General features: G+C 37.8%; 4 protein-coding genes across 4 annotated transcripts; 2 read left to right on the plus strand and 2 right to left on the minus strand.

Annotated features, from left to right (window-relative positions):
• The first annotated feature begins 318 nt into the window (after positions 1 to 318).
• LOC117988934 (DNA (cytosine-5)-methyltransferase PliMCI-like) lies at positions 319 to 7,340 on the plus strand. The gene is made up of 8 exons (XM_034976221.2): positions 319 to 613; positions 698 to 800; positions 1,395 to 1,881; positions 2,353 to 2,566; positions 2,666 to 5,672; positions 5,843 to 6,023; positions 6,207 to 6,388; positions 7,019 to 7,340. Exons 1-8 carry the CDS (start codon positions 519 to 521, stop codon positions 7,094 to 7,096), a joined length of 4,347 nt encoding a protein of 1,448 aa, XP_034832112.1. The 5' UTR covers positions 319 to 518; the 3' UTR covers positions 7,097 to 7,340.
• A 690-nt stretch (positions 7,341 to 8,030) lies between these two features.
• LOC117988940 (ESF1 homolog) lies at positions 8,031 to 15,161 on the minus strand. Its single transcript, XM_034976231.2, has 8 exons — positions 14,236 to 15,161; positions 13,316 to 13,439; positions 12,436 to 12,538; positions 11,693 to 11,813; positions 10,823 to 11,013; positions 9,318 to 9,519; positions 8,850 to 9,044; positions 8,031 to 8,701 (listed from the first exon to the last, which is right to left on the minus strand). The coding sequence occupies exons 1-8, from the start codon at positions 14,708 to 14,710 to the stop codon at positions 8,034 to 8,036; spliced, it is 2,079 nt and encodes a 692-aa protein (XP_034832122.1). The 5' UTR covers positions 14,711 to 15,161; the 3' UTR covers positions 8,031 to 8,033.
• On the plus strand, positions 15,086 to 16,638 carry LOC117988970 (TP53-regulated inhibitor of apoptosis 1-like). Its single transcript, XM_034976270.2, has 2 exons — positions 15,086 to 15,348; positions 15,521 to 16,638. Exons 1-2 carry the CDS (start codon positions 15,202 to 15,204, stop codon positions 15,620 to 15,622), a joined length of 249 nt encoding a protein of 82 aa, XP_034832161.1. The 5' UTR covers positions 15,086 to 15,201; the 3' UTR covers positions 15,623 to 16,638.
• Positions 16,639 to 17,120: 482 nt separating this feature from the next.
• Positions 17,121 to 18,868, minus strand: spt4 (Transcription elongation factor subunit spt4). Its single transcript, XM_034976267.2, has 4 exons — positions 18,532 to 18,868; positions 18,342 to 18,448; positions 17,817 to 17,872; positions 17,121 to 17,307 (listed from the first exon to the last, which is right to left on the minus strand). The coding sequence occupies exons 1-4, from the start codon at positions 18,598 to 18,600 to the stop codon at positions 17,189 to 17,191; spliced, it is 351 nt and encodes a 116-aa protein (XP_034832158.1). The 5' UTR covers positions 18,601 to 18,868; the 3' UTR covers positions 17,121 to 17,188.
• Positions 18,869 to 24,902: the final 6,034 nt, after the last annotated feature.

Below are 24,902 nucleotides of genomic sequence, written 5' to 3' on the forward strand. Positions count from 1 at the left end.
ATTAATAATAAAAACCTTTGCTCAAATACCTTATTTACCTAGCACTAAGTATGACTATAAATTGCAAACACATATTTTATGCTGTATTTATTATCAGATTATATCGTGATGTTATATACATATGGAATGGCTCTTATATCTAACTAAAACAGTGAATTTCAGATTTTTTCTTAGCAACACCGCATATAAGGGGACAGCAGGCCTTGTCGCACTGTGTATATCTGTGAGTGCCACGGTATACTGTAGTGCCTTGGTGTTTAATCTGTGGTGTTGTGCGTGGTCTGTGGAGTTGCCGTTGCTGATATTTTGCGCGCGAAAAATGACGGCAATAAAGTTTTATAACCAAAATTATTTTGCTACCTACTTGCTAGGTATTTGTGTTGGATTTGGCCAGTTTTTGGTTTAATTCCAAGATATAATATATGAAAAAAGTACAGTTTATACAGTAGTTCTATTAATGACTTTGTAGTCTTAAAACGGGCAATAACTTTTAATAATTCCTTATCAAGTGTGCAAGTATGCCAGCTTCTTTGGAAAACAATGTTCTCCACGAAAATGGGACTTCATCTAAGAAAGATCATGTTTCTGATTCATCAATTTCACCAGTTCGCCAGTATGTTGAATGAATAAAAATACTTTGAGTTATTGTTTTGATCAATGAAAAAAGATAACTGCTAACATAGCAAGTTTATTTCAGGTCACCTCGACTCTCTAAGAAGAATAGTCAACTGAAAATTACAAGTATGTTTCCCGCGAAGCGCAGCAGGAGTCCTGTGTATAATCTTGAATTTAATGAAAATGTAGGTAAATTTTAGGGTTCCGTACCTCAAAAGGAAAAGGAACCCTTATAGGATCAGTTCATTGTCTGTCTGTCAAGAAACCTATTGACCTAAAATCATGAAAGGCAGGTAGGTAGGTAGTATAAGTACATACATAAAGTTTTTCATTTATCGTGCAAAATGTCCCAGTTTTACGAACTATGTGCCCTGCCCATTGCCACTTCAGCTTTGCAACCCATTGAGCTATTTACCGGTTAGCCGGTTACTCTAGTTCTCCTACGGATCTCGTCATTTCTGATATGATCTCATAGAAAAACTCCAGCATAGGTTTCTTCATCATTTACATCATAGTGCATGCATAACAAGTAATCTTATCTGAGCATGAGGTGTATAAGTGTGCCTTCTACAAAATCAGATGTCATCCGGGCTTGTGTATTTAGGCCTCAGGGCTTGTGTATTTAGTCCTAATAGTCTATGACCTGCGTAAACTGCCATGTTCAGATTGGACTACTTAGTACTTCTTTAATAATCACTATTATATGAAGAAGTAACAGTTAAGTGGTTATTAGTATTTTTAAATTAGCCCTGTATTATTAATGGATCTTTTGATTTCAGAAAAAAATTAAACTGGACATTGTTGAATTACCTAAACCAACAACAGACTGCCTTAATAATATTTCTAATGAAAACATATCTTTGGATGAAAAGAAAGACAATAAGATCAACCAAATCAATGAAATAAGTAACGTTTCCAATGAAAGCATATCTTTGAATGAAGAAAAAGATGATATTAACAATCTGATCGACAAAAACAATGAAATGAGTAATAATAATACTTCAGAAATGAACAAAAATAAGGAAATAAGTGACAATCATCAAAATGATGAAACAATGCAAAATGTATTGAAAGAAAATGGCAATCCTGATAGTCCCACTACTCAGAAAAATATAAATACAAATGACCAACTACCAGACCTGGAGAAATGTACTATTTGCAAACAGTATTTGAATAACTCTGATATTATCTACTACCAAGGCCATCCCCAGGATGCTGTAGAAGAATTTATAGCATTAACTAATGAAAAATTAATACTTGCTTCTGGTAAGTTAAAGATGGCAATCCTAAATGTATGAGAAGGATTTTTTCATTTAGTGTTCTGTCTTCTTTTGGTAATTTCTGTAGGGTATGTAAGAACCAATTCTAGTATTGACAGTCAGGGTAAATAATGGTATAAGTCATGGCATATTTACAATGTATATGTTATTATTAAAACAATTTTCCAATCGAATCAAAACTAATTTTCATTAATTTTTTTTTCAAAACAAGGAAAAGTAGCCAAAACTGTTCTGTTCAATGAATTTGGTCAAAACTAGTTTTAACTGAAATTCTAGTTAAAACTCTGCCGGAATAACTCATCATTAAGTTCATAAATAATGCACAATGTATAAGACTAGATGATGCCCGCGACTTTGTTTGCGTGGATTCAGGTTTTTTTTTAATTCTGTGGGAACTCTTTCATTTTCCAGGATCAAAAGTATACATAGAAATAAAAACCTTTACAAATAATTTTAGGTGATGATGGAGATATAATGGAGAGACCACAAACAAATATAACTGGTTTTTCAATATTTGATGAGCATGGCCACTTGTGTCCAATTGATGGAGGCCTCGTTGAAAGTGATGTACGGATTTATATGTCTGGGTATCTCAAGTCCATTTGCTCTGACTCGGCTGATATTGATGAGGAATCTATCCCAGTTAAAGATTGTGGGCCTATTATAGAATGGTAAAATTTTATCCTTATTAATTAATTATTCTTACTATTGTTTGCTAAATATGAACTAAATACTTTTTAATATGGAAACTAATTTTTTCCTATTTAAAGGTACATCCATGGCTTTGATGGTGGAGTAAACAACTGTATCACCTTGTCTACTGAATTCGGAGAATACAATTTACTTAAGCCTAGTGCAGCATATAAACCTCTCATGGACAATCTTTATGAAAAAATATGGCTCAGTAAAGTCATAATAGAGTACATAGAAGAGCATCATTACCTTCAACCGACCTATGAAGATCTATTGGAAATAATCAGAGAACATACGGTTCCAGATCTAGATGATAAAAAAATGTCAGAAGAAATGCTTCACAAACATGCACAGTTTGTATGTGACCAAGTCGTAAGTTTAGAGGCCGACGAAGACGACGAGCCTTTGATCACATTACCTTGTATGAGGGAACTCATTAAATTAATGGGAATCAAATTCGGCAAGCGAAAATTCCGTGCTAAAATCGATTACAAAAAGGTCGATAAGAAGGCATGGACCAAAGCGACCACTACTCCTCTCGTGCAGAAAACATTCGAAAGTTTCTTCTCTAATCAATTGGATAAGACAAACCATGAACTTACTTTAAGAAGAAAAAGATGCGGGGTGTGCGAGGCTTGCCAACTGCCGGACTGCGGGGAGTGCAACGCTTGTCGCGCCATGTGCAAGTTCGGCGGGCTCGGCCGCTCCAAGCAGGCGTGCGTGCGGCGCCGCTGCCCCAACATGGCCGTGCAGCAGGCCGACGACTCCGAGCCGGAAGAGGATGACGACTACCAAACGGCGGAAAAGCGAAAACTCGATAAAATCGACGACGCTGTACCGGTCAAAGTAACTGGAGGAAGCTGCAAGAAGATTAAATGGATTGGGGAACCGGTCAAAGTAGATGCTACGAAAGCGTATTATGAAAGAGTTGAAATTGATGGGGCCGAGTTTTCATTGGGAGACTTTGTAATGGTAGAAACTTCGCTATTGAATATTCCTGCCCTGGTTTCGAGAGTGATATATATGTGGAAAGACATTGATAATAATACTAAAAGTGGGTACTTTCATGGTGAAGTTTTCATTAGAGCTTCGGATACTGTACTGGGAGAGGTCGGCGACGCGAGAGAAGTGTTCTTGGGGGATCGATGTTGCCACGGCGCCCTGCTTTCTTCTATTTTAAGAAAAGCTTGTGTCGAAAGGCGAGATCCACCGAAAGATTGGTTTAAATTGGGAGGAAAAGAAGTGGATGAAGAACTTTTCGAGGATGATGGCAAAACATACTTCTATCAAAAATATTATGAGAGATTTACTGCACGTTTCGAGGACCTACCGATCGACACCGAATGTCCGAATGTTCTAAGAAAACATAGATTTTGCCCATCTTGCGAGCGCAAAATGAGACGCGATGCCAAAGATGTTCCTAAAGTTTTCGACAAAATCACAGAAAAGTCAGACGTAGTTCCGGAAGCGAATAGAACCGAATGGACGACTGTCAGATGGCGAGATAATGACTACAAGAAAGGTTGCGGAGTATTTCTTAAGCCGGGGACTTTCAAATTTAAAAATACTATCAATCAGAACATAAGTAACGGGAAAATGAAGTTAGAAAACGTCGACGAGAATGTATATCCAGAGTATTACAGGAAGAGCGATAATAATTTGCGCGGCTCCAACGTGGACACGGGTGAGCCCTTTTGCGTGGCGCACGTGGCCGCTGTGGCCGCGGCCGGCGCCGGCCCGCTCGTCGTGCCGCAGGACATCTACCTGCGCGTCAACGTGCTCTACCGGCCCGAGAACACCACTAGCAAGTTTCCACACCACGAAGATCTCAATGTAGTCTACTGGAGCGAGGAAGTCAAAGAGATATCGTTTTCGGCCGTCGTAGGACTGTGCCACTTAGTATACGTGGACAACATTCCCCAGCAGGACTCCATACATGAATGGCTGGAGATGGATCCCAGCCGAGTCTATTTCAGACAATCTTTCGACCGAGCCTCGGGCGAGTTCGGTGACGTCCCGTACCACGCGAAGCACGTCGGTCGAGGAGACAGGGGGAAGGACAAGGGGAAGGGAAAAGGCAAGTCTAGCAAACCTTCGGACTCGAGCGTCGCCAAGACTCGGGAGATAAACGTGAGACCTCTGAGGACCCTGGATGTGTTCGCCGGCTGCGGCGGCCTGTCGGAAGGCCTGCATCGCTCCGGTGTCGCCGAGTGCAAGTGGGCCGTCGAGAACCTCGAAGCCGCGGCTCACGCGTACTCCCTGAATAACAAGAACTGCGCAGTGTTCAAGGAGGACTGCAATGCGCTGCTGAAGGACGCGATGGCGGGCGCCACGCACAGCGCGGGCGGCCTGCGCCTGCCCGGCCGCGGCGAAGTGGAGCTGCTGTGCGGCGGCCCGCCCTGCCAGGGCTTCTCCGGCATGAACCGCTTCAACTCACGCGAGTACTCCAACTTTAAGAATTCGCTAGTGGCGTCGTACCTGTCCTTCTGCGACTACTACCGCCCTAAATACTTCATCCTCGAGAACGTCCGCAACTTCGTCGCATTCAAGAAGGGCATGGTGCTGAAGCTCACGCTGCGCGCTCTGCTGGACATGGGCTACCAGTGCACATTCGGCGTGTTGCAGGCCGGCCACTACGGCGTGCCGCAGACGCGACGCCGCCTCATCATCCTGGCGGCGGCACCGGGCCAGCGCTTGCCGGCCTACCCCGAGCCGACGCACGTTTTCAGCCGGCGCGCCTGCTCGCTCACCACCACCATCGACGGAAAACGGTTCTCGAACAACATTCAATGGGACGAGTCTGCCCCGCGACGGACGTGCACGATCAAAGATGCGATGAGTGACTTGCCTCAAATATGTAACGGCGCTAACAAAATCGAAATAGAGTATGGCTCGATGCCTGACACGCATTTCCAGCGTTTGGTGCGAAGCCGCGACGAGAGCGCCAAGTTACGCGACCACATCTGCAAGAACATGGCGCCGCTGATTCAGGCGCGCATCGCTCGAATACCCACGACGCCCGGCTCCGACTGGCGGGACCTGCCCAATATATCAGTTACACTCTCCGATGGAACTAAATGCAAGGTATTTTATTATTTTCACCAAAATAGCTTTAAATTTTTGAATAAGATCGGGGGAAATTTTCTTATGGTAGCCTTTCGCACTTCAAGTAACGTGGACTTTCAGAGTTCCTTCCGCATTTTTGTGAACGACTGCTATGATTGAAATGCAATCATCATTATCAACCTTTGTAGGTGCTGCAGTATCGCTACGAGGACAAGAAGAATGGGCGCTCGTCCTCGGGCTCGCTACGCGGCGTGTGCGCGTGCGCGGCGGGCGGCGCGTGCTCGGCGGCCGACAAGCAGGAGAACACGCTCATTCCTTGGTGCTTGCCGCACACCGCCAACCGCCACAACAACTGGGCCGGCCTTTACGGTGAGCCTGTACAGTGAGTCGCTACGAGGACAGGGACGGACGCTCGTCCTCGGACGCGCTGCGTGGCATGTACGCAAAGTGCGATGCGTGTTCCTGGTCCAAAAAACTGGCGAGCAATACGCAGGAAGGGCTTCCAAAACACCTTTCTCGATGTATATTATGTTGATATCATTGTCTGTGTAGGGCGCATCTCATGGGACGGGTACTTCAGCACGACGGTGACGGACCCCGAGCCGATGGGCAAGCAGGGCCGCGTGTTGCACCCCGCGCAGCATCGCGTAGTGTCGGTGCGCGAGTGCGCTCGCTCGCAGGGCTTCCGCGACACCTACCTCTTCGCTGGCTCCGTGCAGGACAAACATCGTCAGGTAATTTTCATTTACTTATTCGAGCGCTTGTCTCCACTTATATGAATGAGTTAATCGCAAAAATTCCCTCCTCCCGTCGCGTCGTCAAATACACAAGAATATTTTGCCAGTATCATTGCCTATTAACGAAACGCTTCGCCGCAGGACCACCCCGTGCATCATGCCTCTACGATACCTTCAATCATTAACTTTTTTTTTAAAAATACAAATAGCGAGCAAACAAGCAGGCGGGTCACCTGATGTCAAGTGATCGCCGCCATTTGCAGCACCAGAGGTACTGCCGTTGCTTGCTAGTCTGATTTTAGTATACACTATCTTCTAAATACAGATAAAGGACGGCAATTCACGATAGGTTCTCTGATGATGGGACTGTGTGAATAAAATGCGGGTATCTTGCAAGTTGAAAGTGGTTTATTGGTGGTTAACCAATATTTCAAAGCAATTCTTAAACAAGCGCCATAGCCATATGGCGCGATAGATATGTACACAAGACTCTTATAGACATGGCAATGTTATAATTCGGAAGATTTATATATTTTTTCTTTCTATAACTAGATTTTATTAATTACAGTAAATTAATAAATTCCATGTTCAATGATAAATAAAGGTCACAATTTTTTTGAATTTTAGATTGGAAATGCTGTACCGCCGCCGTTAGGTGCGGCATTAGGCAGAGAACTCAAGAAAGCTTTAAGTGCCTCACAATGAATGTGACATATCTGTTTAAAAGACTTCTTTGAAAATACTTTATAACGCGTAAAATTTAACTCCTACGCGCCAATTTAATTTTTGCTCAATTTTTGTGTCCATGTAAAAAAGTACGATTTTAGTCATTATTTTAAAGGAGAACCGTACTTTTGACATGTCAGTTGACCCATTGCGTTAAAATGGCGCGTGAGGACTCATTTTGTACGAACTATACTATTATAATACATTATATTTGACATGCCGTCGTTCCTGTTTTATTTTAAACGTGTCCAAATACTTTTAACTACAGGCATAACGCATAACCGAGTAGGTTCCTGCGATAGTGGAGCGGTGCGGTTACGTGACGCGAGAGGTCAGTGATTCGTCAACTTGTGACAACTGTCACCCCTCCCGCACCGCTCCACTACCGCATTAGCCTACTCAGTTATGCGCTATGTCTATAATTGCCATTGAAATGATAATAATATTGTGAACATTGTTATGTATGTACAAAATGTAGTTATGTCATGTGTATAAAAATATTTAATAAACTACCTCCAGGATTACGGGTATCACCCCTCCAACGATTTAAGATGGATCTTTTTAAGTGGCTTATAGATAAATGGTTTTTATTCAATCAATGAAATGTTGGCACAGTAGGTTAAGTTGACTCTTATAATATATAATATATAGAATTAAACTTGACTTAGATTGTAAAAATAATTAAAATTTAATGAATTTAACTATGCTAATAATTATTAGAATTTTATTAATTGTGTTATAATAGAAAAAAATTTGCATGCCAGAAATGGCCGATTACATTGATTCTTACTTACCTTAAAAATTAACTACCATTGTGACATGTATTCTAGCAAAATAAAGGATTTATGATTTATGATATCAATCACAAAATCGATATAAGAAAGTAGAGTGTTGAAAAGAACTAACAATGGTCATTTTATTTCTTTAATACATCCTTTGTCTTCCGCTTAATATTTTTTACCAAAACATTCAATTCTGCATCTTCTTTTGATTTCTTTGTTTTAACTTCAGGCACAGGATCGTCTTTCGGTCTTCGTTTCAGTTTCTCATGGATAAGTTTTTCCATGTTCTTTGTTTTCTTAAAGTTGGGGTCGGTAGGATCAATGTTGTATAGATGTGAATCATACAACGCCGCGAATCTGCGATCGTCCAAATTTATTTCGAAATCTGGAACTGCTTCCTTCTGCTCTTTGATTTTTTCTTTGAGTTTCCTTTTCCTTTTAGATTTCTTATTAATATTCTCTGCCTCTTGTATTTTCTTAAGACTGAAATGCTCTTTAGCTTCATCTTCGTCTATTAAGAGTTCCAATTCTGCTTTTCTTCTTTCTTCATCTTCTGAATTCTCGTCTTGCTTTTGAGATTGCGTTTTGGTTTTTAATTTCCTGTTCTTGAAGTCGGGTTTGTTAAACTCTTCAGCAAAATATGGGTCGCTCATGTCGACGTCTGAAGGTATTTCGTCAGACGAGCTTCCATCAGAATCTGTTTTTGTGTCGTCGGTCTTTTGTTTATTCTTTAGTTTTCTTTGTTTCTTCTTCTCCTTTCTTTTTTGCAATAGTTTCTCGAATGGAGTTAAATCCTTGTCATCTAAAGGAGGAAAATTTCTCAAATTAATTGAAAAAATAAAATACAATTTATTCTTTCGCTTATTACAGGTTGACGTTACGAAAGAAAGAATAACTTCTGACTCCAAACCGGATGAAACAAAATATATTGACTGTAAAAGATACTTTACCTTCATTAATCTTTTTCTTAACCAGTTCTTCAGCTTTGTCTTTAACTCCCAGCCCCCAGGTGATTTCCATTTCCATATCTTTGTTCTGTTTCTTCTGGTCTTTAGTCTCAATATCATCTAGCAACATCTTGTATTTCTGTATAGGATCTTCATTTTCATTTTCAATGTCAGATTTGGGTTCTTCTTCTGCGCTGTCTTCAAAACAAAAATTTTTTGAAAAAAATATTGAGAATTGCACTGGTCGGGGTCCCGTCGTGACCACGACCCGTGCAATTGGGTTGAAATATCGACAAATAAAAACATCAAATTAATCGTGGTATGTACCCTTTATCTACATTAAAATATGTCATTAAACCACGATATAAGCTTAAAATCATTAGTTTAAAATCAATAATTTTCGTTTCTAGAGTTTTCTTCCACTAGAAACGAAGTTCATCAAAATGTTCGTAATACTCATCTTTCACGTACCGTCACTACTGGAAGCCAAGTATTCTTTCAGATCCAGATCGTCAATTTTTCCACCGAGTGCACTTTTAATCAGTTCTGTGCGTTTTGGATTGGTGGCATCCCAAGTAAGATCCACCTTGGCTTGCTGCAGTGCCGTGGTTGTAAACAATCGTGGCTTGTATTTAGTTAGATCTGGCAGTTTGGTGCACGTTTCACGAGGTTCCTGAAAAATGGGCATTTAAAAAAAGGTTATCTCGATTTAACACTATACGAGTGGCTGCATTTCTGCAGTAGTACAGCAGCAGCAGCTGCAGCAACAGTCGACCTAGTTCCTCCTTCACCTTTCTACTATCGTACCGCAAGGCATCGCCGTATGTAGTCGAAATTCCACGGATACGGACGAAGCGATTTGCCTCCATATTTCCAATTTGGAACACCCTTCCAGCATCAGTTTTCCCCTCCAATTATAATATGGGTACCTTCAAGTCAAGAGTGAATAGGCATCTTCTAGGCAAGCGCGCTCCATCTTAGGCTGCATCATCACTTGCCCAGGTCTGATTGCAGTGCTAGTCTAGTAATCAGTTAAGATACGCTGCTAAGGGATTTAGAGTTCAGTATAGTGCACGCATAGTCCAATCTGAACACAAGGTGTATGACAGCACATTATATAATAAAACCGGCCAAGTGCGAGTCAGGCTCGCGCAACGAGGGTACCGTACTACAGTAGTATTTTATTCGACATTTTGCACGATAATTCAAAAACTATGATGCATAAAAATCTGTTTAATAATGCACAAGTGCATGACCATAATTTTTTTTGTGTGATGTAACCACAAATTCAACATAACGTAATTGTAACCACAAAGAGCAACAAGCTGGAGGCGTTCGAGATGTGGGTGTACAGGCGAATGTTGCGAATCTCATGGAGAGATCGTGTACGCAATACCACCGTGCTGCAAAGAATGGGGAAGTCCACTGAGTTACTCAAATGTGTGCAAAGGAGAAAGCTCGAATATCTGGGCCATGTTATGCGCAACCCAAAATACGATCTACTGCAGCTTATAATACAGGGCAAGATAAAAGGCAGACGTAGACCTGGCCGTAGACGAATATCCTGGCTCAAGAACCTTCGCCAGTGGTTTAACATGAGTACAAGATCACTGTTTAGGGCAGCAGTAAACAAGATCCAGTTAGCCTTAATGATTGCCAACCTTCGGTAGGAGATGGCACTTGAAGAAGAAGAACCACAAATTCACGGTTTTCAGATCTTTTCCCCTAATGTCTGCTATAAGACCTAACTACCTGGCCAATTTCATGATTCTAGGTCAACGGGAAGTACCCTGTAGGTTTCTTGACAGACAACAAAGTGATCCTATAAGGGTTCCTTTTTTCCTTTTGAGGTACGGAAACCTAAAAAGGACTACAAAATCACAGTCAAGGGTTCACCAAGGAACCACAGTCAAGGATCAAGTTAATCAGTCGAGTGTCAAGTTCATTGAAAAAAACAATTTCACTATCATGGCAACCTGGTCAAAGGTGACGTCATCAGGTATGAACCTCATGTCCAGTTTGGTAGCACTGCTCTCATACTCCATGCCGTCGCATTCGCTGTACAACTTGTCTGCAGTCGCCACAGTGTCGCATTCCACTACAGCGTAGAAATACTTTAACCTATTCAGTTGATACCTACGGAGCTTCTCCATGTGGTATGTGGATCCTGGAATATGTTGTAAGTCAATACATTTGAAGAAAATAACAAAATTAGGGTCTGTCTGTGATTTCAAAACAACGCCTTTTATTTCAGATCATATTATTATATATCTAGGTCACTTTATACTTACACATTATTATTAGATAAGTTAGAACTTTCGAAAACAGGTACAGTAGATTTCATTTGTAACGATCTCGGTTGTAACAACTTTTCAGCTACTTAACACCAAAGTCCCTTAAATTTAAAGTGTACTTTAAATTCAAGGTAAATAATTTGGCTATGCCGATTTCGGGTGTAGCCACTAGTTTTAATGAATCATGATGCTTTATTTTTCCTAAGACGAAAATCTTCTTCTCACTTCTGTCTGTCGACAGGGTGTGTCCCTATGATGCTGCAGTGGTCAAATACTGCAGCAACATGCTGAGCCCTTTCAGCTCAAACAAGACATCATAGCTCAAACTACTGGATGGATCTGGCTGGAATTTGGCATGCAGATTGCTATTATAATGTAGACATCCGCTGTGAAAGGATTTTTGGAAATTTGACCTCTAAGGGGTACATAGGGGGTTGAAATTTGTATAGTCCACACGAACGAAGTCGCGGGTTGATATCATTTAAGGTAAAAAATTGAGCTTAACAAGTTGTCCTGATAAATTCTGTAAACTTACTATACAAAAATGTTTACCTTCTTCATTTCCCCCATTGTCAGAAAGATCACACTCATCTGTTTTATCTTCCGTGAGCTCGATAGGGCCCCTTATATCCTCTTCTTGCATTCTTTTTAAACCATATTCTGATGGATATACCTGTAGGATTATTTTTAGACAAATATATTGATAAGAGAATTTAAAAGTAAGCGGCTCCGGCATACTGCTTATAAAATTTGGATTTTTAACAATAGCTTAATATCTTTTACATAATCCTTCAATAGGTATGTGTTTATTATTCTGAATTATTTTTAAATCTATAACAATCTTAACATACATATAAAACATCAAAATATTTCTATCAGAGTCCATTATAGACTTTAAAAACAATCCAACCGACGTGCCCCAAAGCGGTTTCATTAGAAAGGCAATATTGAGAAGATGGTATTATATTGAGAGTTTTTAATTTTTTTTTTAACGTAATAGCACGCCAGGTATCCGCTAGTTTAAGATAACAAGCAGAACTTGGTTAATAAAAGAGGAATTTCCATCTTTTTTTAAAGAATATTAGCCATGTTTTTCATGCTGACTAATATTCCCCTTTCCCCTCCAACTAAGCGTAAAGCTTGTGCTGGGAGTAGGTACGACAATAGTGCAACGTGTGGGGTTTGAACTGGCAACCTTTCTAATTTCAGTCTGCACCTTTAACCTTTGAGCTATCGAGGCTCTAAATAGAATGTGTTTGCATAGGTCCTAAGAAAAGATATAATATTTTACTAACAGTTACATGATGTATAACACCTCCAGGAGGCAAGAAAGAACTGAGAAGAACCATTAAATCTGTCGCTTTTATATTGTCCCAGTCCATATTGCAGATAGCTATCCTGAAACATAATAAAGTACATGTTATTGTCGTGTACTGTATTCAGTGTTAGTGTATTCTGGGCTTCCTCTCAAGTACAGATAGAAACGTAAAAGCAGTTTTTGATGTAGTTGACGCTAGCCGCTGAGGCAAAATAAAATAGAACAAGGAATGGTGGTGTGCAAATAGCTTGTATATCTCTCAGCAACTCGGGTACAAGAAAGCAGGTAGTTCGAAACTGCCCAGCAGTGGAGTCCACAACCACCACTCATGCAACTGGGTCAAAATATTGATAATTCAACATCAGTACTAAGTATTGATTGTAGTAAGTACATACTTGTTATTTACATTACAACATGTTGTTAAACCACAAAACAGGCCTAAAGTCATCATCTACATTATAAAGCTCCTTAACAAATCCTTGAGATGGGGACCCAAATGGCAAAAAGTGAAACAAACAGAGCTATTTGACTCATTCACTTCTGTTGGGTGTCTCATGATGCCTACCTGTTTTTTTGACTGACATCCAAAAAGTACAAGATTCTCAAGTCAGCCTATTTTTATTTATTTTTTACTAGATGATGCCCGTGACTTCGTCTGCGTGGGTTTAGGTTTTTTAATTTTAATTTTCCGGGATAAAAAAGCCTATGTCCTCCCCTGGGATATAAGCTAACTCTGTACCAAATTTCATCAAAATCAGTTACTGTTGGGCCGTGAAAAACTAGCAGACAGACAGACACACTTTCGCATTTATAATATTAGTATGGATTAAACATGGTCCTGTATCTGTATAACCCACCTTCTAGTGGATTCATCAGTGGTTTCTGCATCAGCATCAAGTTCTCCCCACTCATGTTCCAAGTCACTCTCCTCCTCACTCTCACTGACCTCTTCCTCACTAGAAGAGTCTGTTAGGAGCACTCCTGTGAAATTGAGTCATATTATTATTTCATACTCAAAATATACATTACTAGCTGACCTATGGAATTTTAGAAAATCGGTGAAGGGACCAAATACTTTCATGGGTACACCTTGAGAAAAGACAGATTATCCTTCAAACCTTCAACCCCTATTTAATCCCCTTGGGTGTGGAATATGCAAAAATTGTGAAACACATTATATTTAACTGAAAACTCGAATATCAATTTTATTTTAACTTGAAAATAACAAGCTTTAAATCCATTAGTAAGGGCCTACATCATAAAAGTAACCACTGTCAAAATTTCAAGTTTTTAACCAGTGATTAAGGCTGTGCGTCGATGGGTCAATTGGTCAGGATAGGTTTTTTAAGTGTTTACTACCTACTTTGCTTTCAATTCTGCTTGCATAAAATTTTAGTGTAAGGGATTACGTCTACCAGGCAAGCTGGGTCGGGCCGTGTCAAGACTGATATTACATACAATATGCCGCACTTTTGCAGCCTGACCCGTCTTTGGTGGACACTTTCCATACAACAAACTTATAATTTAAACACAAATCAAACAAAAAAAAACATTTTAATGTAGATTTTGGAGGTATTGGAGCCTGTTAGGTACACTATCAATATATTATCATGTGATACGCGACATTGCGATCCTGTAATGAGATAATGCATACCATCAGGTATTGATTGTAGGTATTGTAATGTATTTGGATGTTCTGGAAACTCTTGCTATACTATAATAGAATACCTAGTATTGATAGTGTAACACTCGCCTAATAGAAAACTGGCTTATTTACCTTCTCCACGAGCATAATCAATATCTAAGTCTAATAAACGTTTCTTAGTTTTAATGTCCAAACTGCCCCTGATTAATTTATCATTTTTAAAATTGGTAAGAGTTTTTTTATCTTCTTTCTCTTCGTCCTCACTGGGCAAACGTTTAACGAAACGACCTGCTTGTATGTCGCTTTCTTCTTTGGGTATACTAGCTGTTCCTTGTTCTTTTGTTGCAGCATCATTAGTTACTGATTCCTCATCGGTACTCTCATCAGATTCATCCAAATCATAATATTTACGTAAATTTTCAGTAGATGTTTCGTTGACTGGCCGTCCTCGTTTATCCACAGTATATTTAACTTTAAACTTCTCATCACTGAACATAGATTGAAATCTTTTATCTATCTTAACCTTCCTCTCATGTTTCGGTATTTGTCTATATCGTGGGTCATTTAGATACTTTGCGAAACGACTGTCTTTCAATATATCACTCATTTTTCAGGCTAATAAATCACGAAGGGAAATACTTCGAAATCAAAACATTTAACTTAATGAAATAACCTAAAACATAACCTAAAAACACTATGATATAAAAATGATCTCCTCTTTTTTTTGTCAGCTGATTGTAACTCTGGGTTCTAGTCTAGCCCAGCCAGAGGCCTAATCCTTATTTTTATTAAACTGGCTTTACGGCTCTGGATTCTTAGACCTTATGTAAATAGAATGGTGATTTTTTTTGACCATTTGACAGCTCAAGGAGGATGAGGTCTGAGGTAGTGTGGTAACATGACATTCAACATTGGGCAATTTTGTGTTATTAGTCAATAGTCTGTGGCAAGTAAATGTATTCTGTGGTCTGTGTTGGCCTTGCCTTGCACTGAAGGAATTATCACAGAGTACTTTTTACATAAGGAAAGGAATTATCGATTTCATTTTCAATTCTACTGATATTAAGTTAAATTTACTGTCTAATAATTCGAATTACAATGAACAGTATTGGGGAAGAGTGTACTGATTTGAAGAAAAAATATGACGATTGTTTTAATTCATGGTTTTCGGAGCGTTTCCTAAAAGGCGATCATGATGACTCTGTATGCGCTGGAATTTTTAAAGTTTACCAAGAATGTGTAAAGGTATTCTGTATTATGTAATTTAATAAATAACTACTTGATGTATTTATTCATATATTCACTTGTTGAAGTTCCGTTAATTTCTGATTATTAGTACCTATCAGCATGCACAGCATTTAAGTTTTAACATACCTACCTAATCTATAATAAAATCTATTTTTATTTTATTTTTCAGAAGGCAATGAAGCAACAAAACATAGATTTCAAAGAAATAGACAAGGATGTCTTGGGAACAGATAGCGAGTTTAAAGCACCTCCAACAGACAATCACAGTTGACAGATGGAAACTTGCAGTCTCCTTTGCGCTTTTAGTCCAATAACTTTGTGGAATGTGTTTCATGTGGGCATTAGTGACTCAGATATCAAATGATGATTTAGTCAGATGATTTTTCTTAAATTATCATCTGATTACAGATATCTTAAATTAATTTTTGATGACTGCAATTTATTTATAACAGTTGCAGCATTTGAAAATCCTTATGATGGTTGTCATTTTCCATCAACAATAATGTAACACTGTGTGGACATTGAGATATTTCACAGTTTATTTTGTGAACACAAACCATCATCTTGCAGATGATCACTCATAGTTATTAACTTTAAAGCTAACTTCTTTAGTATTAAATTTTATCCCATCTTATTTAATTCAAAATTAACTGGTATAATATTATACCTACTTAAATATCTTTGGGATGAAGTTTAATAAAGTGCATGCAAAATAAGTAGTCCTATCTGCACATGAGATGTATAGTTCTCAGTAGGAAAGGCATTCCGAACCAGTGGTAGATGCATTTAATGATTCAAAAGTACTTGTAAAAGTTTAATTGAATTAAAAATAATAATTTTATATTGTCCATTGTACAAAAACAGATTTCAGCCAGGCTTGTGCATTTAATCTATGACCTGCACAACCAGCCACTTTGCATCTTGTTTCACAGGGTCAACAGTATGTAAAAAATTCAGCTAAGTACCTAGTGAACAAATAATAATATTTTAAGACAATTTAACTTATCTTTACATAGTCAAGTATATGCATTTCTACATCAGTACCACTTAACAGGCATTTTAGGTAACTTTCAGTGTAATATATTGTGGTTAGTGTATAGCTATAGTTATATTATTGGTGTTATTAAAATATTATTAGCGTCACTGTAATAGTTGCATAGAAATCTATATCAGTTGTAAATGCTTTGAACTATTCTAATGTATGTAATTTTTTTGGTTAGATACAGGCATTTTATAATTTAGTCATTTTCTTGAATGTTAAGTTTTTCAATAAAATAGTGCAAAGTATTTTTGCTTTTACTTCCAGGTTTTACAAACTTGTAGTAGGGTATTTTATCATTCTTAGGGTTCCGTACCTCAAAAGGAAAAAAGGAACCATTACAGGAGGATCACTTTGTTATCTGCTGAAAGTTTAAACGTTTGTTTGGAATGTCAAAGTATAGTCTATTTTTTATATATTTTCTTCTGAGTACTATTAGAAATCGTCATGCATTGCCAGATACTAAGTGTCGTGGGAACCCCTGCCAGACACCCTTAAACGTTAATCATTTATTAGACTTAAAGGTGCTTGGCAGTTCAGAGATTGTATACAAGACTAGCCACGATTTGTCAAAGTCAAAGTCAAATGATTTATTCAAAATAGGTAATTAATAACTCTTTTTGATGGTCAGATGTTGGATTTCTAAGATATAGTGGTGATAATTATTACGCAAACTTAAAACTAAAACTACACACACAAGCTACTAGTCACAATTAAAACTACAAACAAATTAGGAAATAGGATGCGATATATTTCAGTGATTCCTTAGTTCTACTTATATAACTAGAGTTTTGTCCCTTATCTTTGGCTGGTATCCCGAGGTCGGTATGCAATTCCACGACTTTTCATTTCTCTGATAACACCAGCAGGAAGTCGGCCGGAGACTGATATAGCATAAACTCCTTTGCAAAACCTGCCTGTAATATAAAATGTACTAAATAACACCATTCTGGGGTTTGTGATGATAATTTCGTACAAGCCAAGTAGTCCAATCTCGTCATGAGGTATAGGTAGACCATAATCTCATGAAAAATACGGAAATGAAATTCCAAAGTTAGCAACACTGTACTCCGTGAATATCCTATGTACATAGTACTCTGTGGTGAATATTAATAATTCACCACAGAGTACTATGTGTTACTAACTATGGAATTTGATTTCATGAGATTCTGGTCTACCTATACAACTGCACATTGTCCAAAGAAAGATCTCAGCCGGGATTGTGATTATTATTCTCAGTCGATGACCTGCGCAAACCATCATATTGCAACTTCAGATTGGACTACTTATTTTGCATACACTAAACAAACATGCATAAACAAATCAGTTAAAAGAGTAAAATAAACAAAGTAATAAATTAATAAGATATATACATTTTTGGAATGAAGATTACAATGTTATTCACAAACATATTTTTTAAACTTACTTATCCTCTGCCATTTGCACACCCAACTATCTTCGGGGCTCATAACAGCAATCATTCTGTAATAATAAAAACAATTTAAGAATTTTATCTTAAAGATTTACAAGTACTTAATTACTACTTACTAGTGCTAATCCTAATAATATGAATGTGAAAGTTTGGATGTTTGTTACTCAATCATGCAAAAACTACTGGACAGATCTGGCTGAAATTTGGAATGGAGATAGATTATACCCTGGATTAACACGTAGGCTACTTTTTATCTCGGAAAATCAAATAGCAGAATACTTGTGGTTATATTACATTCTTTTTGGAAAGTAATCTACTCAATACTACTTAAGAGTTTATAACATTTTTTATTTGGAGTAATCCAAAAAAAGTGATGTTGACACTGAAACCTATTACGCCGCCTCTGCCTATGAAAAGAATATTAAAAACCGCAAGTAAAATAATAAACATAGGCCACTACCCCTTGGTAGTTGTATGGTAAATTGTAGAAAGCACATTATAAAGAATGATATTGCTTACCCATCAAAGTTATTACTAGTGCAGTCATAAACATTGTCTTTATTATTTTTCATCCGAAGAAACTCGTCGCAATTGTCACATCCATCATATTCAAACTGATCGAAAGTCTGAAAATAGAAAAAGTGTGTGTATATTGTACAAACAATTGATTTGATTTTTTAAATAATTAGAAATATTTTATTAGAGTTACCTTTATCAATGCACACACTAGGCAGGCTCTGAGACCTCGTAAATCTTTAGGAACGGTGTCCAAAGACATTTTTGGACAGGACCTCTGAGATGAGTAGTAGGTAATGCTTTGTATCAATATTTTATACAAACTAATTTATGAAAAGCTTATTAATTTTGTTTTGCCCTATGAGTGCAGATATTGAATCTTCATAGAAAACACCAATGAGTTCAGTAAAAATGGTTTTTTGTAGAAACAACTCATTAGGTAGCACGTAGGCTGACATACATAATAATGTAAAAGCCTGTTAATAAAAGATTAAAAAAAAAAAACTCATTAGATAGGTACCTACTCACATCACGACAGTAACGACTTACGACCGTAACCATTGATCTTGGTACATTAGTCTGTGGCTCAGGTCTGTGGACTCTGTGGTTACCGTAGATAGAATAATAGGTAGATTTAAGTATTGTGTAACCGCGTATGAGATAGCGATAGCACGACGTAACGATGAATAACACGACAATTATTACCATTGTTTAGTAGTCAATATTTGTATTAACCGATCAACAATATTTGTATTAAACGTTTTTTATGTGAAAACAAGTAAATAACTCATGAGAAATACAATTACGCCACGAATTCTCAAAGTTTGTTTTGCAACTTCTTGTATGTATTCTTGAAAAAAACCAGTTACACGATATGGGACAAAAAATAGGTTAGCTGCGTCTCTGTTTATCACATTAGTAACTTTATCTGTGCTCTCTTTTTAGTGTGAATGAGAAAGCAAACGTTCCTGTATCTACCTTTATTACTCTATCTACGGTGGTTACTGGTTGGTACTAGGCACAGAGTACATTATAATATATCATCAAGTATATCATTGATGTTGGAATCCCTTATATATAATGTACTAGGCTTGCAATAGGCTTGTCAAAAATATCGATATATCGATACCTATTATTTGTTCAATAAACGATATTTTTGAGTGACATTTAATCTTCATTGAATTATTCGATTTATCGATATAAAATTCCAACTATTGGAAATTCTAAGATCGGAAAGGTATAAAAATCGTAATTTTTTCGGACCTACAAAAAATTTGTTACTTAGGTACCTTACCTATATATATTTTTTTCATTCAAAATATCGATGCTTGATTGGATTAGGCTCAGAAGGGCTAGAACCCAGAGTCGTAAAAAATAGATTGGTCCCTATAAAATTCTTTATTCATATAATACTTAGGTACATAATATGACCTTCGTCTTTAGTTACAAAGTACTCTGTGTCTTTAGTCTTACCACTTACAAATTAGAAATATGGTAGGTACCGATATATGGATCCGTCCCCGACAAGATAATATTTATTGATTCAAAAGAGTATGGGTATAGATAAAGACCTAGGGCGATTGTCTAAAACCTGCATCAATCATTATTACAATCTCAATTGTTCTGATTGGCTGAATTTGTGCGATTCTTGTTGCAACAACGCATTGTGGCCAATAGTGAGCGAGCATTGACCAATCAGAGATGATTGCGATCGTGACATTGTAGCTGTTAAACAACCGCGGTAGGGCCACTGAGTGACATTGGCTACTTTTTATTCCGGAAAATCAAAGAGTTCCCACGGGATTTTAAAAACCTAATTCCACGCGGACGAAATCGCAGGCATCAGCTAGTAACTAATATTTCACATTACATGATTATTATTTGACAATTTAATTTCACATAGAGCCGTGATAGCCTAGTGGTTAAGAGGTTCACCTCTTGAAGATAAGGGGCGCGATCCCGGGCACACCTCTAACTTTTCAAAGTTATGTATGTTTTGAGCAATTAATATTTAATATTCCCTGAAACTTGCATGCCTACAAGTTATTCATAATGTTCCCAAAGGTGTGTGAGTGTGTGGTGGTGGTTATGAACTATGGCCTGAACAGAACCTATCACATTCTGAAAGTAGACCCATGCTCAGTAGTGGGCCAGCAATGAGTTGATGATCATTTTCCATTGTTGATGTCTTTCCTATGGCAAGTAGTTGATTCAACTCTTTGCCGCAAGCGGCATACAATAGAAACTGGTAACATTGGTGCAACAACGGGGGTTTTGGGGTTTTAGGATGCTATTTAAAAGCTTTGCGGTTAATCCATACTCGGATACTACTCGTAACATTATAAATACGAAAGTGTGTCTATCTGTCTCTCTGCTAGCTTTTCATGGCTTATCCGTTTAACCTATTTTGACGGGCACAGAGATAGGGATTCGGGATGCATACATCCCGGATAATAGGCTACTTTTGTCTCGAAAATTCAAAGAGTCCACAGAGATTTTTACCTGACAGCATAGTCTACTTGGTAAAGAGAGATAGTTTGCATCCCGTATACGAATTTAGGTAGGAACCTAGCCTAAATACCTACTTTTTGTCCCGGAAAATCGAAGAGTTCCCTTAGGATTTTTAAAAAACGCGAACGGTGTCGCAAGCAATATCTAGTATAGATAGGTACCTAGTAATTAGTATAATATTTTGTAATTATGTATAGTACATAAATAAAGATACTTAGTTAAATAGCTATTACCTAGTTCAAAATGTTTACTTTAGTGATAAGAAAAAAAAATAATTAAAAAGTTAATTTCATTAATTTTCGACACCTTGCAAAGATAATAAAGAGCCAAATTTGTAGGTGTCTGGCTTAGTTTTAGGTGTTGAAGAACAACAAAAAATAAAAACCAGCCAAGTGCGAGTCAGGCTTGCGCAATGAGGGTTCCGTATTACAGTCGTATTTTTTCGACATTTTGCACAATAATTTAAAAACTGTGATGCATAAAAATAAATAAAAATCTGTTTTAGAATATACAGGTGAAGACCTTTCATATGATACTCCACTTGATATAGTCACTCACTTCGAAAGTTGAAAATACTAATTATTAGTTCATGACCACAATTTTTTTTGTGTGATCTAACCCTAAATTCACCGTTTTCAGATTTTTCCCCAAATGTCAGCTATAAGACCCACCTACCTGCCAAATTTCATGATTCTAGGTCAACGGGAAGTACCCTGTAGGTTTCTTGACAGACAGACAACAAAGTGATCCTATAAGGGTTCCGTTTTTCCTTTTGAGGTACGGAACCCTAAAAAAGATTTAATCAACGTAAAACGTTTGTATGGATATTGGAGAAGCGCCTGGGCATGGCATACTTGAGATATAAAGCGACTACTACAAACTACAAGTGAAAAAATTCGACTGTCTGTGTCTAACTGACCGACTAGATTTCGCGACTTCAATTTTATATTTTTTTTGTAACGTTGTAAGTATTAAGTACATTTTCATAATTATTTCATTTGGCGAGTCCCTTCAGATGTCGGATTATTGGTTCGTTTCAGTTTTTGCTCGAGTTTGGTAAATCCCGCTTTGCAATAAATGCTTGATGCAATATGCGTAATATTTATTGTGATTGAGTTTTGTCCGGGTATCAAGAAATAAAACGCACTTATAATATCTACTTTTACGATAACCTAGAGTTCGATTGTAGAAGTACACTAGAATCTGTGAATGAATAGGTGAAAGGTCATAGCACCCTTTAGCGTCATGCGTGCAGCGGGCAGCTGGGCACACGCCGTATCGTATTGGAGTAAATCCAATGCGCAGTTTATTTATAGTTCGTAGGAATTAATTAATTATTAAAGGCATTAATTAAGACACCAACATAACAATACTGTAATGAGTGGGTATGACTCGCCACTCACTCCAGCCGGGTTTTTAAAGCTGGAAATCATGACATAATATAACGTCTAAAATTTAACTCCTCACTTTTTGTGTCAAATTTCATGTCAAAAGTACGATTTTAGTCCTTATTTTAAAGGTGCTTTTGACATGACAGTTGACCCATAGAGTTAAAATGGTGCGTGAGGACCACGTGAGGACTGAGGAGTCATTTTGTACGGACTTTATACTTTTATAATACTTAGTACCTAATTGACATAACTTTTCAGTAGGCACTTCACGTCACACCAACTCTCACCAACTGGTAAACTTGTGTAAAGATTCAAGATTCAAGCCTACGTCGAGCATGGAGGTAAACAAATTTTTCGTTTGGCGAAAGATACAAAATTATATGACGAGATGACGGCCAACCTCGAATAGTGGAGAGTGAGAGAGTGATGGTGAATTATTATTGTACCATTTACCATTGCACCAAACCACGACTACATGATTGAGCTCCGTCCACGAAATTCCCACGCTCTACTTTAAAAATTCTATTCTATACTAAACTTACGAGCTAGCGAGACAGGAGTGGAAAAAGCGGATAGGGAGGCATGAGGGGTGCAAGGGGTGCTGGTGACAGTTCCCGCGGGCTTTTAAAAACCTACATCCACGCGAACGAAGTCGAGCCTAATAGGGAGGTAGTATATATAGTGATCTGTGGTACGTACTACCTATTTCTTTAACTAAATATGGAATTAAGTCCTTTTTTATGAGTCAATGTTGTTTATATTACTTTTTACCATTTTTTTACATAATCAACATCTTCGACCTTATCGCTGGCCCACTACTGAACACAGGCAGACTCATAAACGCAGTGGACAGACCATTTTGTTAAAGAACACTTAAAATGTTGAATTGTAAAGTTCAACGTGTATTCAAATTTAAAAGTCAAAAACCGTCATTTTGTTTTCATGGATTCTGAAATATTTCAATATATTTTCTAAGAATCAAACAGATGTTGAATTTTATAAAGTCAGATTGCCATTTTATAAAGACAGACCTTCCGTGTATAATGTAAAACACTCGTATGTTCGGGAACTCGGGAAGCTAATATTGGCTTTGTCGGAGAAATCATCTACCATGTCTTATACGTACAGGATATTGTTAACTACCTTTAGACACTTTTCTTCAATTCTAGGAATGTATCAATTAATTATGTAGTTACCTTCTATTAAGTCGTCTAAAGGATAAAACTGATTGATCGACATACTGACCATTATCAGCTGTTAAAAGTACACCTACTTACTGTTAAAACAATTTTAATACTTACGTAATTTTTTGAGAGGACGATTCAGACGTCATAATATTGTATCATACACAACCTTATTGCATTGCATAAAGGTTGAATCGTACGAACAATAAAAAGTAAAGTATTTAGTGTTATATCTTGGGCGATGGTACGGAGCCCTTTGTGTGCGAGTCCGACTCGCACTTGATCAGTTTTATTCAAGTTCAATCGAAGTATAAAAATGGGTAGGCACCTAGGCTTTTGGTTAAAAATGAAGAAATACGTGTTACAGGAGTTTCAGAAATTCCACCCCCAAGAGGGCTAAATCGGGGATGAAAGTATGATAATCGGTCATTTTTCAAGTTGTATGAAAACTGTAATTTAGACTTCCGTGTACCTACTTATGTGTTTGAGAATTTTGGAAATACTATTCCCTCAATTTTCAAAAAAATCCACTCGAGCAAAGCTCAGCTAGTTATTTATTGAGAGTAAAATAAAATGATACAGTGGTACACGCCACAGAACAGAGAATATAAGCTTATCTACCTAAAGATTACCTACAGTACCTACTAATTGTGGGCTGTGGCAACTGGCTTAAAATTATTTAAAAGTCTGCCAATCCGTACTGGACCAGGCGTGGCAGACTATGGCCATAAACCCTTCTTATTCTGAGGGGAGACCCGTACTCAGTAGTGGGCCGACGATGGGTGGATCATGATGATGATGAACTGGCATATCATTTTAACTAAATAGGTTTGTAAATGGCGGTATATAAAAATACCTTAGAAAGAAATCAAGTAGGTAGGTACGTAGCCATACAGTAACAGTACCTAAGCAAGCGTAAGACATTATTTGTGGATTTTTCCACGTTTTCGCTGGAAGTGACGGGAAGTGGACTGTGGAATGAAAACGCGTGTCAGACAGCCCTGAAAAGATTACCAGGTGTTTGAGTTGTCTCTCTATAAATAAACAGTGTATAATATTTTAAAGGTGTTTGGGTGTTGCATCATTTCGTGGACTGTCTGCGCAGTTATTATCGTCTTCTACTGTCTGAATGTTTTTCATTTAGTAGGTGAAGTTACTAATGACTATAAGTAGAATAAACGTACCTAACACTAGAAGATGAATAATTATAATATTCAGGCAGCTTACTCATCCTTTGAAGCAGCATCGAAATATAAAGTTCAGTCATGATGGTTCGTCATTTTTATGAATGATGATGAATTATTGATAGAGCAGCATCTCGTATTAGACGACATTCACAGTGACTGTGGCAAAACTGACAGCCAAATCTTTATATGCTATCTTTATATGTAACCTTATGCTCGCGACTTCGTCCGCATGGACTACACAAACTTCAAACCCCTATTTCACCCCCTTTGGGGTTGAATTTTCAACAAAAA

The sequence above is a fragment of the Maniola hyperantus genome, chromosome 15 (genome assembly GCF_902806685.2).
Source record: "Maniola hyperantus chromosome 15, iAphHyp1.2, whole genome shotgun sequence".
Lineage (NCBI taxonomy): Eukaryota > Metazoa > Arthropoda > Insecta > Lepidoptera > Nymphalidae > Maniola > Maniola hyperantus.

Excerpts from the sequence above, each read along its gene's own strand:
- spt4 (XM_034976267.2), bottom strand. The coding sequence starts at position 18,600 with ATGTCTTTGGACACCGTTCCTAAAGATTTACGAGGTCTCAGAGCCTGC. Across the intron at positions 17,873-18,341 it reads ACTAGTAATAACTTTGATGG|AATGATTGCTGTTATGAGCC; the intron begins GTAAGCAATATC and ends TTATTATTACAG. Across the intron at positions 17,308-17,816 it reads GTGCAAATGGCAGAGGATAA|GCAGGTTTTGCAAAGGAGTT; the intron begins GTAAGTTTAAAA and ends TTTATATTACAG.
- LOC117988970 (XM_034976270.2), top strand. The coding sequence starts at position 15,202 with ATGAACAGTATTGGGGAAGAGTGTACTGATTTGAAGAAAAAATATGAC. Across the intron at positions 15,349-15,520 it reads TTTACCAAGAATGTGTAAAG|AAGGCAATGAAGCAACAAAA; the intron begins GTATTCTGTATT and ends TTTATTTTTCAG.
- LOC117988940 (XM_034976231.2), bottom strand. The coding sequence starts at position 14,710 with ATGAGTGATATATTGAAAGACAGTCGTTTCGCAAAGTATCTAAATGAC. Across the intron at positions 11,814-12,435 it reads GTGTTATACATCATGTAACT|GTATATCCATCAGAATATGG; the intron begins GTTAGTAAAATA and ends ATAATCCTACAG. Across the intron at positions 9,045-9,317 it reads CTTGGCTTCCAGTAGTGACG|ACAGCGCAGAAGAAGAACCC; the intron begins GTACGTGAAAGA and ends TTTGTTTTGAAG.
- LOC117988934 (XM_034976221.2), top strand. The coding sequence starts at position 519 with ATGCCAGCTTCTTTGGAAAACAATGTTCTCCACGAAAATGGGACTTCA. Across the intron at positions 614-697 it reads TCAATTTCACCAGTTCGCCA|GTCACCTCGACTCTCTAAGA; the intron begins GTATGTTGAATG and ends AGTTTATTTCAG. Across the intron at positions 1,882-2,352 it reads AAAATTAATACTTGCTTCTG|GTGATGATGGAGATATAATG; the intron begins GTAAGTTAAAGA and ends AAATAATTTTAG.